At 46.9% G+C, this 14,648-nt stretch overlaps 1 protein-coding gene across 1 annotated transcript; it reads right to left on the bottom strand.

The window, feature by feature from the left end:
* Positions 1-12,634: 12,634 nt before the first annotated feature.
* On the bottom strand, positions 12,635-13,303 carry LOC141042872 (uncharacterized). Its single transcript, XM_073511781.1, has one exon. The coding sequence runs from the start codon at positions 13,301-13,303 to the stop codon at positions 12,635-12,637; it is 669 nt and encodes a 222-aa protein (XP_073367882.1).
* Positions 13,304-14,648: the final 1,345 nt, after the last annotated feature.

Below are 14,648 nucleotides of genomic sequence, written 5' to 3'. Positions count from 1 at the left end.
ACTTTTACAATAAAGTAATTACGTCATAGTAACTTAGAATAATAAACCTACACTATACAATAGAGGATTTATGGTATATTACATCCACTGGGCATCGAAGTTCACCATCAGTGATTATAAAGCTCAACGAACAAGCAGATTACAAAAACTGGGCGCTATTGCAGGGTAACAAAATAATACTGAACCAAGACCACTTCCAAGACAATTCAAGAAAGGTTAGCCTTGCGTGGGAGCTGCTGCACAAGCAGCTGAGCAAGGCTGTGAGATCGGCCTAGCATGTCGGTCATAGCTTCCTGCTGTAGCTCATTAGCAATGAGGTTCTCATTGGAGTTCTTCACAATCTTCCTTAGAGATTGGGCTTCAAGTCAAAGTTGATTTGCAGAATGCCTTTCTACTTGTAGTTGAGACTGAAGAAGTCAAACTGATTCAGGCAGCGAATTCTGTGAGCTTGTGCGACTGCTAGTCTCAAGTAACTTGAACACTTCATCAAGACATGACTTTGGGATTGTCTCGCTATCTTCGAGATGTTTTGCCTACTTTGCTGCAATATGTGTTGGGTTTGTCTCCCAGCCTTCAGCAGACTTGTGCATGCCATCAGGCATATCACCCTGAAACAATCACAGAGATGACAGGTTTTGCACGTATATAAATAAAGATGGTAACTATGTTGTCAATTCCATCCAATTTCAAATTAGAAAATAAAGAGACAGTTCAAAATGTCTATAGCATAATTTGGCATTGTTCATAATGCAGGGAGCTTCAACACACTACTGGATCACCATGTCGACAAAACAAGCATAGATCAAGGGCAAAAGACAATCATTGTGTCTATTTTGGTTAATGTGCATGGCATGTTGTTCATATCATCAGCCACATCAGTAATATAAAGCAGGAAATGACAAGGTGCAAATGTGCGCTGCTTCACCACACACTGGATTATAGATCAACAAAAACAAGCATACTTGTAGGGCTAAAGAAAATCATTTGATCTGTATTGAGTAATGTGCATGGTATGATAAGGAATTTAGTTTTATAACTAAAACTTGGAGCTTACAGTTGTTGCGAACATGCATCTTGATAGAAACAGCAAACTAAACAGCAGTTGACGATAAGGAGTATGAGCAAATTAAACAACAGTTGAAGATAATGGCTTTAGAAAGTCTGACTTACATTAACAGTTAACATCAGCTCTATAATGCCCTTCTCGATGTCAAGGGAAGGATAACTCAAGAATTTCAGCACAGAAACTTCTTCATAAGCATTGCATGTACTCTACATTTTGTAGAGAGTAATTATAGATATGATAATACTGGAAGGGATAGGGGATAATGAAGATAAGATGCATATTGATGCTACATATCAACTACCTATCCCTATAAGTACAAGCGGTACAGAAAAAATGTACTGACAAGAGCAATGGGCTACACTTCTGCACTGGTATTGTCTGTGTATTCAATTTTTTGCTAAGATTAAATATAGATTTGATTTTTTTAGTAAATGGTGGGCGAGGGAGATAAGATGCAGAGTAATGCTACACAATTAACCAATCCCTCCTTCCCATAATATAAGAGTGTTTGTACACTCGTGTACTGTACAAAACGCTCTTATATTATGGGATGGAGAGGGTAGCTATTAATGTAAGTACAGTGATAGAAGACGTTTGGTCCTTACAAGAGGACTGCAGAGCTAAACCTCTTCAAAAGCATTGGGTTGGTTCTAAATTTATGTAAGAGTCGATACAGATCTTATAATGTCCACCAAATGGAGGATAAGGAGGCTAACATGTGCAGTGATGCTAATCAACCAGCTATGAAAGTAAGTATGGTCAGACAAGGGAAGAGGTACTCACAAGGGCAATGCAGTGTGCAGTATAGTTGCGAGATTCTGTGGTCCCTTGAGAATGAATATTCTTCTGCAAACAGTTTTCGTACAAGTGAGACAACAAGGCACATGTACAAATGTAGTTCAAATTGTGATGTGATATCATAGATAGAACCTTACGCTACAGATGAGACCAATGTGTAGCAAGATTATTCTAGTCACTGTCTGATAAATGTAGCACATGAGACTTTATAGAAATTTCATTTAGAGGCTTGCCATCGAAGTGCGCTTGCCTCAGGTAGGAACAATACTTCATCAATGAGTGCTTGAAAAGTGCAACCAACCCTTGCTCGTCTCGACTATCAAGTTTGGTCCTCGCCTATTTAAAAGAATGAAAATCTTGTGTCTTCTGTCAGCAGAAATATATGCACTAATTACCATGAATAACATTAGTACATTACTTACCCGTAAGTTGCGGAGGAAGATTGGAAATTGTTCTTTATCTGTGGTATAATCTTTCCATGAAGGAAAGATGCGCACAAAGTTCCTGACAACAATATAAGCTTTGTCTTCTAAACTGGGAAGAAGTGGAACAGGGGTCCTATTTGCTGCAATTGGGGCTCTCTCTCGTTCAAAAAGGGAGCTGGATTTGGTGTACACATTGCTGGAATGGGGGTTTTGCGTCGTACAGTTGGTGCTATGTCAATTGGCATCATCATACTATTTGCTGTAGTTGGGGCATTAGAGATGACTAGTGTAGTAGGGCTAGAGTCTGCTAGAGTTGGGGCCGTGTTTTGTGGGTCTGGTGATCTTGCAACTACACCTAATGGGCTATTTGATTTATCAGGTGTCACTACCTTTTCCAAATACTTTGTTTGTGCTCCTTCGCGATCAACAATTGCCCTCTTCCTTTTGAATGTCTGATACATAAGAACATGATTTGAATGGATAAATATGGTATGATGACAGATGGAATATGTACTGAAAATGGATAGGCAGGGCGTATTCACATATGCGATGTGTAAACTAAGCAAATGGCAGTGCAACAAAGTAGAAGCAATGCAAAGCATCAGTTGCAAGATATGTGCGGCCAATATAACCTTGCAAAGTTAGAGCAAGCACCTTGATGGGTGAATAAGATAGGGCGTCTGCCTCTAACTCCTCCACTAGGGAGCTACATTGACTTAGGTCTCTCTTTAGCTCAGAATCATTGTTAGGATCATATTCTGAATACGAATCTATAGGTGGAGAGCGTTTGCATTGCATTGCATCCAGACTGGATCTCAGTCCCTTAATGACAAGTTTTTTCAAGGGATGCGTCAAAGATTGACGCATCAGGAACATAGATAGAATTGGTGGCCAAAAGAAAAAGGCCAATGTTTGTACAACCGTCTCTACGGCTGCTAGAGCCCTAACATGCGGATTACTCACCATCATCCCACCTATCTACCATAGATGTGACAGAGCCATGTTCCCGAAGTAGGCCAGCCGCCCTCCAGTCTTGCGCCTCCAATTCGATCTTTGCAAGCACGTCGTCCACCAATGGCGAGGCTCCATTGAACACTATGTCGTTTTGGTGTTTCCACAACATCAAGAGCACCAATGATACCACTTTCCACGCCTCCTCCCGAAAATGCTTTTGTGGGTTGAGTGTTATCCACCATTTCACGAGGTTTGAATCTGTCGATGGCGTCCAATCCGGTCTTCCCCGGGTGTTCATGATCTTGTCCCATACTTGTCATGCTAGAACGCACCCGAGTAGTAAGTGGTCCAAAGTCTCCGGTGCTTGGTCGCAGAAAGGACATGCCGACGGGTGTGGCAGTTGTCGTCGTTGAAGTTTATCCGCCGTCCAACATATGTTCCTCGCGGCAAGCCACGTGAAAAACTTACAAGTGGGGGGTGCCCGTGATCTCCAAATCTACACGGCTCCAGCGTTCTCTATTCTTCCCGCAAAGTTAGCACGATTTGCCGATCGCGCGGAGAATTCTCCCGTGCTCTCCAAGCTCCATGTTATCACGTCGTCCATGCCTTGTCGTAGCTCAACCTGCTGGGTCACATCCACCAGCGCAATGAACTCGAGCAGAGCCTGCGCGCACATGTCCGGGGATACGTCCTGCAACCATCCGTTGGAGAGGGCTTGTTTGACTGTATTTTTCAGCCCTGGCTTCTTGACCATAGCATAAAGATGTGGCATGATATCCTCAATGCGGCCATCTTTGAGCCACCAGTCGGTCCAAAACCGAGCTGTCTCCCCATCCTCAAGCATGCACCTTGTCGCGGCCTTGTACAAGCGGTTTGAGTCTGTCATTTGTAGCCACGGCCATCTGGCCCTAAGCGTCGTGTTCAGCAACCGCAAGTTGGGCACACCTAAACCACCATGTTCCTTTGGCATGCAAACCTGATCCCATGCCACAATGTAGTGTCCTCCATTCACATCTCATCGGCCTTTCCATAGGAAACCATGACAAATCTTGTTGGCGGCGGTGTTGTTGGTGATGGTTTTGATAGGCAAGTCTAGCGCCATCATGGATTGTATCGGCATGGACATTAGTGTAGTTCTTAACAGCTCTAGCCATCGTCCCGATAGAGCAGTCTTGCTTGCCGAGCAAGCAGCCGACCAGCCATCTTGTCTACCATGTATTTGTTAGGTTCTACGGTAGGGTGCGTCGACTACAAATTAAAATTTCCTACGCGCAGAACATCCAGGAACATGCTACGGGAATGGATCACAGATCTTTACCACAAGATGCGCAGTGCCGTGCAGCGGAAGAAGAGTTGGGGCAGCACGTCCGCGTGGTTCATCTCCTCCTCGTCTGATCTCCCTCGAACAGCCGGCCGTCGGATCCCTCGTACATGTTTGCCGGAGCGACGCAAGTGCACCGCCTCTAGTGGTATCCGCGCGTGCAAGAGGAACGTCGTGCGGAGGACTGCTAGGTCCGATCACACAACCAGAGGCGAGTGGAGGTCGCTATTCGCAACACATGCAAACCCTAGTGACAGCGCCGAAGCGATCAACTGAATAAGTGTGCTGCACATCCACTATTTATAGGCATCTGTCGCGGGCTCAACGCTTGGGCCTTGCATGGACCCTAAAGCCCAAAGTCTACTCGGTCGTGTTCCAAGTCCAGCTCGGATCACATCCGACCAGTGTCCTCTGAACCGACCTCGTAGGTTCCTTCCCTTAAGCGCGCGACCCCTTAGGTTCAAGTCGGCTTGGTCACAGTTCGGATCACCTCCGACCTGCACGGTTGGTAGCGGCCTCTAGCAAGGCGTGCCGACCACCAAGCAGACTATGAAGCTGGTTAGGCAAACCTGTACAACGTGTCACACTTCTGTTCCATTTGCCTCACAATACATGTTGCCAGGCTCAAGGCGAGAATGTCATCCTTGTGCTAGCCCAACCTCTTTCTCGTTCCAGTGATACCGACCACAAACTGGATTATCTCATAATGCTTGTCGCACGGCCATGCTTATCCTGGCCGAATCACACGAGGGGCCCAAAGTATATCTCTCCTGATCGGAGGGGCAAATCCCATCTTGCTCGACCATGTCTCGGAGCATGGGACTGGACAAACCCGAAACCTACCTTTGTAACTACCCAGTCACGGAGTAGCGTTTGGTAGGCCCAAAGCAAGTCTGTCACCATCCCGAGTACATGCGTCAGCTCAGGTCTTAGGACATAGAACGTATGTTGTACTAGAGACTCACAGATGACGTATCACCGTGTCTCATAGTTGGGTCTGTCCGACTCGGACCTTATCTCGACTCGGATTCGACTAGATCCTTCCGGGTCCATATTATCCGGTTAGCATCCAATGCTCCATGGCTAGTGAGACCAAGCCATCGACCGTGTCATATGCTAGTCTAGTCGGCTGCACGTCCACACAGCCCTCTGGACTAGGGACCTTTTAGGACAGTCATCATACAATGCATAGTCCCACAAACAAGTCTCGTACTTGCTGATACACATCATTGATAATGTCCAAGGACTATCTTTATTCATAAACACATAGGAAATATCACCATACATGATTGCCTCTAGGGCATATCTCCAACAGTCTCCCACTTGCACTAGAGTCAATCAAATAGACATCGAATGCCTATAGCTCTAACGTGCCCCTCATGCTTGGGTTGTGGAAGCGGCTTAGTCAACGGATCTGCAACATTTGCATTAGTGTGAATTTTGCATAACTCTACATCACCATTCTTTATGATCTTTCGTATCAGGTGATATTTCCAATCTATGTGTTTGACCTTGTGGTGATTCCTCGGCTCCTTGGCTTGTGCGATGGCACCAGAATTATCACAATAAAGGTCCAATGGTTTTACCGAGGCAGGGAAAATACTGAGATCATCCAGAAAGTTCCAGATCCAAACACCTTCCTTTGCAGCTTCACAAGCCGCAATGTATTCGGCTTCTGTGGTAGAATCGGCCACTGTATCTTGCTTGGAACTTGTCCAGCTCACTGCTCCTCCGTTCATGACATACACGAATCCAGACTGTGATCGACAATCATCTCTGTCGGTTTGGAAACTAGCATCGGTGTAACCCTTACGACGAGCTCTTCCTCACCTCCATAAACTAGGAACATCTCTTTAGGCCTTTTCAGGTACTTCAAAATAGTCTTTACCGCTGCCCAGTGACTCTCACCTGGGTTGGCTTGGTATCTACTTGTTAGGCTTATTGCAAAAGCAACATCTGGCCTTGTACATATCATGGCATACATGATGGATCTGATTGCCGAGGCATATGGAATCCTACTCATCCTGCTTCACTCATATGATGTCGAAGGACTCTGAGTCTCGCTTAGCCTTATACCATGTGAGAGTGGCAAGAACCCTTTCTTCGCCTCACTCATGTTGAACCGCTTCAACACTTTATCTATGTACGTGCTCTGGCTTAAGCCGAGCAGCCTCCTCGATCTATCTCTATAGATCTTAATGCCTAAAATATAGACTGCCTCACCAAGGTCCTTCATCGAAAACTTGCCATTCAATGATTCCTTGACCGAGTTTAGCATCGAAACATCGTTCCAGATCAACAATATGTCATCCACATACAAGATCAAAAACACTATTGAGCTCCCACTTAACTTCTTGTATAAACAAGCATCCTCTTCGCTTTTGATGAAACCGAGACCAGTGACGACCTCATCAAAACGAATATTCCAGCTCCGAGATGCTTGCCTCAACCCATAAATGGATCTCTTGAGCTTGCATACTTTACTAGCGCTAGTCGGATCGACAAAACCCTCAGGCTGTATCATATACACGTCCTCGGTTAAATTTCCGTGAAGGAATGCCGTCTTGACATCCATCTGCCATATCTCGTAATCGAAATATGCAGCTATAGTTAGTACGATCCTCACCGACTTCAGCATCGCTACCGGCGAGTAAGTCTCGTCGTAGTCAATTCCTTGAACTTGTCCATAACCCTTAGCGACAAGCCGAGCTTTGTGGATCTGAACGTTTCCATCCACATCGGTTTTCTTCTTAAAGACCCATTTGCAACCAATGGCTGTTATGCCAGGAGGCGGATCAACCAAGTCCAAGACTTGATTCTCATCCATGGAATTTAACTCGGATCTCATGGCCTCCAGCCATGACTCAGAATCTGGGCTCACCATCGCTTCCGCATATGTGGTCGACTCGTCGCTTTCTAGCAACAATACATCGCGCACTCTGCGCAATCTTTCCGACCTCCGTGGTTTTGGTGCCGCTTCCACTACGGGTTCGCTGACTGAATATGGTATGGTCTCATCACCAGCCGAGCCGCCCCCGAGTGGTCCTCGAATTTCTTCGAGTCGGACCGTCCTCCCACTAGGCTCCCGACTGAGAAACTCTTTCACAACGAAAACCCTGTTCCGAGCAACAAACACTTTGTTCTTCCCGGTTGTAGAAGCTATATCCCAAGGTTTCCCTCGGATATCCCACGAATATGCACTTATGCGACTTGGGTGTAAGCTTGTCTGACATAAGTCGCTTGACAAATGCTTCACAACCCCAAATTTTTAGAAAAGACAAACTGGGACTCTTCACGGTCCACATCTCATGCGGTGTCTTGTCTACGGATTTTGATGGTACCCTGTTAAGTGTGAAAGCTGCAGTTTCTAGAGCGTATCCCTAGAATGACTAGGGTAAATCCGATTTGCTCATCATTGGCCGGACCATGTCCAGCAAGGTCCTATTCCTCCGTTCTAACACGCCGTTTCTCTGTGGCGTACCCGGAGGTGTGAGCTGAGGTACTATACCTCGGATTTTCAGATGATCATCAAACTCCTAGATCATGTACTCACCTCCACGATCTGATCGTAGAAGTTTTATAGTCTTGTCGATCTGATTCTCAACCTTGTTCTAAAACTATTTGAACTTTTCAAAAGTTTCCGACTTGTGCCTCATCAAATAGATATATCCATATCTACTCAAGTCGTCGGTAAAAGTCACGAAGTACTGATAGCCACCTCTGGCAGTTGTGCTCATTGGACCACACACATCACTATGTATAAGTTCCAACAGCTCGGACGCCCTCTCACAACTCTTTGTGAAAGGAGACTTAGTCGTCTTGCCAAGCAAGCATGATTCACATGTCTCAAACGACTCAAAGTCGGACGAAGTTAGGAGCCCATCTTCATGGAGCTTCTTCATGCGTTTCAGACTAATGTGTCCAAGCCGGCAATGCCAGAAGTATGTCGGATTTATCTCATTGGGCTTATGCCTCTTGACATTCACGTTATAGACCGGTTCCTGTTCTAGATTCAATATGAAAAGCCCATCAACAATGGGTGCATAGCCGTGGAACATACCATTCAAATAAAACGAACAACCATTGTCCTTTAAATTGAATTCATAACCCTGACTCATCAAGCATGAGGCAGAAATAATGTTCCGACTAAGTGCAGGAATGTAATAACAATTAATCAATTCCAAAATAAATGCAGAAGGAAGCTGGCGCTGCATCGTGCTGACCTCCAACGCAGCAACTCTTGCTTTGTTGCCGACCCTGATGTCAATCTCCCCTTGTGCCACACGCCTAGTTCTTACCAGCCGCTGCATCGAGTTGCAAATATGAACAACCGATCCGGTATCAAATACCCAAGAGCTACTAGGTATGTCAGCAAGGTAAATGTCTATAACATATGCAACAAGTGTACCTTTGCCCGAAGAAGCATTTCCGGCCTTCTTGCCATGCTCTGCAAGCCACTTGCTACAGTTCCTCTTCCAGTGACCGGTCTCCTTGCAGTGATAGCAAACGGTCTTCGAGTCCGGCCCAGACTTCGGCGCAGCAGCGAAGGTTACCATCTCCGTGCCCTTTGCCTTAGCCTTTTTCTTGGACCAACTCTTCTTGAACTTAGCCGATTTGTGCATCATCAACACTTGATGCGTGCCTTTCTTAATATCCTGCTCTGCCACTTTGAGCATCCCATGCAATTCAGTGAGCTTCTTATCCATGCCATGCATATGCTAGTTCGAGATGAACGTCCCATAGCTGGGCGGAAGAGAACCCAGAACTGCATCAGTAGCCAGCTCAGCCAAGAGCGGGAAGCCCAACCGATCCAAAGCTTGCACATATCCGATCATCTTGATCACATGCGGGCTCAGTGGATCACCTTCCTTCAGCTTACAATCCATCAAGGATCGCCACACGTTGAACCTTTCGGTCCTAGCCTGCACCTGAAACATGCTCTTGAGACTCTCGATCATATCGAAAGCCCCAACATCTTGGAAATGCTGCTGCAAATCGGGCTCCATACAAGCCAGCATGAGGCAGCTGATCTCGTTTGATTCATCAATGAGTTTCTGGTAGGCATTCCTGGTTGTGGTATTAGCATTATTAGTAGGTTCCTCTGGAAGTGGATCCTCTAGAACATGTTCCTTTTTATCATTCTTGAGAACAATTCTCAGATTTCTATACCAGGTGGTAAAGTTCACATACACATGAGCCATACTATTCACATCAAACCTGCAAAACAAAGTTACGCATAGAATCGCATTCTACCGGTTTGAGTGATCGTGTACGAAATACAAGGCGCAACGCACACGGGGTCCCATGTGCAGTTGATCTCATCAATCGTGCACGACCTCATCGTGCACACGACCGATAGGGGTAGGTTGTGTCATGACCTCATCGACTCTGATCATCAGAATACATAGCCTCATCGATCCCCATGTGCAGTTGATCTCATCAGTCGTGCACACAGCCGATCTCATCAACGATAACAGATCTCATCTGCCGCCTCCACATATCTAATATGCATACGATCTGAATCCAAATCCTATAGCAGAGGCTCTGATACCACTGTTGGGTTCTACGGTAGGGTGCGTCGACTACAAATTAAAATTTCCTACACGCAGAACATCCAGGAACATGCTACGGGAATGGATCACAGATCTTTACCATAAGACGCGCAGTGTCGTGCAGCGGAAGAAGAGTTGGGGCAGCGCGTCCGCGTGGTTCATCTCCTCCTCGTCCGATCTCCCTCAAACAGCCGGTCGTCGGATCCCTCGTACAGGTTCGCCGAAGCGACACATGTGGACCGCCTCTAATGGTATCCGTGCATGCAGGAGGAACATCAGGCGGAGGACTGCTAGGTCCGATCACACAACCGGAGGCGAGTGGAGGTGGCTATTCGCAACACATGCAAACCCTAGTGACAGCGCTCAAGCGATCAACTGAATAAGTGTGCCGCACCTCCACTATTTATAGGCATCCATCGCGGGCTCAACACTTGGGCCTTGCACGGATCCTAAAGCCCAAAGTCTACACGATCGTGTTCCAAGTCCAGCTCGGATCACATCCGACCAGTGTCCTTCGAACCGACCTCGTAGATTCCTTCCCTTAAGCGTGCGACCCCTTAGGTTCAAGTCGGCTTGGTCACAGTTCGGATCACCTTCGACCTACACGGTTGGTAGCGTCCTCTAGCAAGGCGTGCCGACCACCAAGCAGACTATGAAGCTGGTTAGGTGAACCTGTACAACGTGTCACACTTCTGTTCCCTTTGCCTCACGATATATGTTGCTGGGCTCAAGGCGAGACTGTCATCCTTGTGCTAGCCCGAACGTATGTTGTACAAGAGACTCACAGATGACATATCACCGTGTCTCATAGTTGGGTCTGTCTGACTTGGACCTTATCTCGACTCGGATTCGACTACATTGAATCCGACCAGATCCTTCCAAGTCCATATTATGTGGTTAGCATCCAATGCTCCATGGCTAGTGAGAACAAGCCATCGACCATGTCATATGCTAGTCTAGTCGGCTGCGCGTCCACACAGCCCTTTCGACTAGGGACCTTTTAGGACAGTCATCATACAATGCATAGCCCCACAAACAAGTCACGTACTTGCTGATACACATCATTGATAATGTCCGAGGACTACCTTTATTCATAAACACATAGGAAATATCATCATACATGATTGCCTCTAGGGCATATCTCCAACAGTATTGCAGCTGAGCTACTGAGATCTTCCATAAACCCAGCGGCAGCCCAAGGTATCGGCACGGCCAACCCAACACCTGGCACTCCATCTCCGCTGCAATCATCTGCCGATGCTCGTCGGTGCATCTTTATGGGGTGTGCAGAGCATTTTGATAGGTTTGTGCGAAGGCTGGATGCGACACCAAAGTCGAACAGCAGTGCAGCGCAAGCCCTGAGACTTTGTAGGTTTGGCTTAATGAGCGTGATCACGTCGTCGGCATAGATGGAAGTGCACTGTTGAAAGCCCGTGTGTGCAAGAGGCGTCAGCACACCCGACGCCGTGGCCTGATATAGCAGGCGCTGCAGACCTTCCATAACTAGGACGAACAAGGGGGGAGACTAGATCCCCTTGCCGCAAACCTTGCCGATTGTAGAAGACCTCTCCCAGAATACCATTGAGGAGCACTCTTGTGGAGGAAGACACCAGTAGTCCAGAAATCCATGCCGTCCATTTGCTGCCGAATATCATCTGTCGGAGGACCTCCAACAGGAATGCCCAGTGCACGGTGTCGAAAGCTTTTGTAATGTCGAGCTTAAGCATCACTGCCTCTCTCTTTGTCGCATGAAGTTTCCTCGCCAAACCTCGCACCATCATGTAATTGTCGTGGATCCATCTTCCTTCTATGAAAGCAGGTGTGCTCCTACCAAGTATGGTATGTCTACGACCACCCGTGTTGCCAACACCTTTGCAACTAGCTTCGGGAAGCTATGGATCAAACTAATGGGTCCGAACTCGCGGATCTCAATAGCTGCAGTCATCTTGGGTAGTAGGGTGATTAGTGCCTAATTTATGGAGGAGAGACCACGAAAATCCATCCTGCCAAATGCGTCGAATGCCACCATGACGTCTTGTTTTATGATCTGCTAGCATGCCAAGTAGAAACGCACCAGAAAGCCATCAGGCCCCAGTGCCTTATCAAGCTCCTACGCACGTACAGCTGCCCAAATCTCCTCTTCAGTGAATGCGACTTCTAGGTGGCTCATGTCCTTGCGTGGCAGTCCCGGCTCATCCAGAAGCATGAACTCCCGGTTTGTGGTGTCTCCAAGGAGGTTGGAGAAGAAAGAATCTACTGCCTCTGCCATAGCCTTATGGTCCGCAGTGACTACACCATCCACTTTAAGCTTGGCAATGTAATTATTCCGCCTTCTGTGAGTATCATGCGCATGAAAGAATTGCGTGCATGCGTCCCCTTCTTTTTGATAAAGGATCCGAGACCTCTACCGAGGGATCGTCCCTTCAAGTGAGGCAAGTCCTTGCAGTTTATGTTTTAGTAATCCCCGGAACCCCACTTCATCTTGTGTTAATGCACGGCTCTCCATGGCAATGTCTAGTCAAAGAATGACCTCATTCGCAATGCGAATCTGCTGCCTGACACTCCCCACGTATTTGTTGCTACAATTTGATAGTTGCTTGGCTGTTGCCCTTAGCTTGGCCTCCAACCTCTTGAAAGGATTTTGAATGAATGGCTGGCTACCCCACGCTTGCCTGACCACTTCCTGGAAACCCTCTATTTTTGTCCAGTATGCTTCAAAGTGGAACCGCCTCCCACGTGTTAAGTTTGCCTCTAGCACCAGGTGATGTGGGCAGTTGTCGGATGTGCTGGTGCTGAGCGCTGAAAGAAAAGATGTCGGGTGTAGCGCCTCCCACTCCACCGAGACCAAGACTCTATCCAACTTCTCAAGCGTGGCCTCCATCCGTTCATTTGACCAAGTGTATCTACGGCCATTGAGATATAGCTCTTTCATGTCCAGATCAGTGGTGCATCTCCTGAAATGGCCCATCATCCGGCGATTAATCTTGTCATTGGTTTTGTCTGATGGGTCTAGAATGAGGTTAAAATCACCGGCAAGCATCAGGGGACATGCATGCAAGTTCCTGATATCTTTGGGCTCCTGCATGAAATTGACCTTGTCCGCATCCTCCTGGGGTCCATATACCCCAGTGAGCCACCAACCAGGTGCCCCATGAAATTGCACGCACGCCGTGGCAGTGTTGTCCATGATGTGTGGGTTTGTCAGCTGCACACATGCTGATTTGGCAGCAATAAGATGCCACCGCACGTGCCTATCATCGGTACGTAGAAGAACACTACAACGCCGGCCCGAGGCATTGTCGTACCACCGTTGGATTCATGTCCTGCATTTTAGTTTCCTGCAAACAAAACACACTCACGCCCGAGCTCGAAATGATGTTATTTATTGCATTGCGTTTTGCCGGGCTGTTCAAGCCGCGTACATTCCACACCACAATCACTTGATTTGGGTCAGCCACAGGGAAGGCCTACGAGCAAGCGACCCTGAGTACACACACTAAAGTGTTGCACTCTCCATCCCTCTTCCTAGTGGTAGCACATCCGCCTGCAATCCTGTCACGCCCCAAGACCGATGCTCCGGATGCCTTCCTTTTCTTTTTGTTGTTATCGTTTGTTTATTTTGTTTGTTGCATTATCATAATTATTTTGCATATTTCATTCCTATATGTTTATGCCATGATCATGATGAGTGCCATTGCCATTTTTGTTGCATTTGCATCATGATCATCTTTGTAGTGTGCATATTTATCATGTGCATTTTTGTTGTGTGCTTGTTATCTTTGTGAACTCCTTCTCCTCATCTTATTTCATGTTCCATCTTGCCCTTCCATCTAAACCATCATCAAGTGCAACACCCCATCAGCAGCTTCTTCCTTTCAATTCTCACACATTTATTGCAAGTGGCATTTTCCTGTCCCAGTAAAATGTTCACTTATTTTCTGTAAATCTTAGAGCATGCAACAACCTCTCTGTCAAGTTTCAGCTCTTTTGGGCTTGATTTGATTGGGTTCAAAAATGACTCAAGTTTGAACTTAATTCAAACTTGAATTATTTTTCTATCTATAAAATTGCCAAGCCAATTTATTAACATGGCGCATAATTCCAGCATTCCTGAGATATTTGTATTCCAGCCTACTACCTCTCCAAAGTCCCTGTGATTTTTCTCTTTGTTTTGTGCCTGAAGAAATTCGAGGAAAAGAAATTGAGGCAGGGGAGAGAGAGCAGCAGCAGCGTAGCCCAGCGACCAGCAGCTTCATAGCCCAGCCCAGCCACGCGCAGCAGCAGCAGCCACAGCCCAGCCTAACCTTCCCGCTGGTAATTTCTCTCCAGTGCAACCCTTCAGCCCCACATGTCATCCTCTTACCCTCACCTTTTCTTCCACCTCACGCCCTCCCTCTCTCTCACAGTAATTTTGCAAACGAGGCACACATGGCCAACGCGTCACACCCACGCCGAGCCGCGCCTCGCCCCTATAAGAAGCCCAGTGCCAACCCTAGGGTTTCCCCTCTCCTTCCTCTGCCACCGCCAGGTGA

This window comes from Aegilops tauschii, chromosome 3, assembly GCF_002575655.3.
Source record: "Aegilops tauschii subsp. strangulata cultivar AL8/78 chromosome 3, Aet v6.0, whole genome shotgun sequence".
Lineage (NCBI taxonomy): Eukaryota > Viridiplantae > Streptophyta > Magnoliopsida > Poales > Poaceae > Aegilops > Aegilops tauschii.
The sequence above is the reverse complement of the archived record's forward strand: the minus strand, read 5'-3'. Positions and strand labels throughout refer to the sequence as shown.

What these genes read in the sequence shown, in the direction of transcription:
- LOC141042872 (XM_073511781.1), bottom strand. Translation starts at nt 13,303, where the DNA reads ATGGACAACACTGCCACGGCGTGCGTGCAATTTCATGGGGCACCTGGT.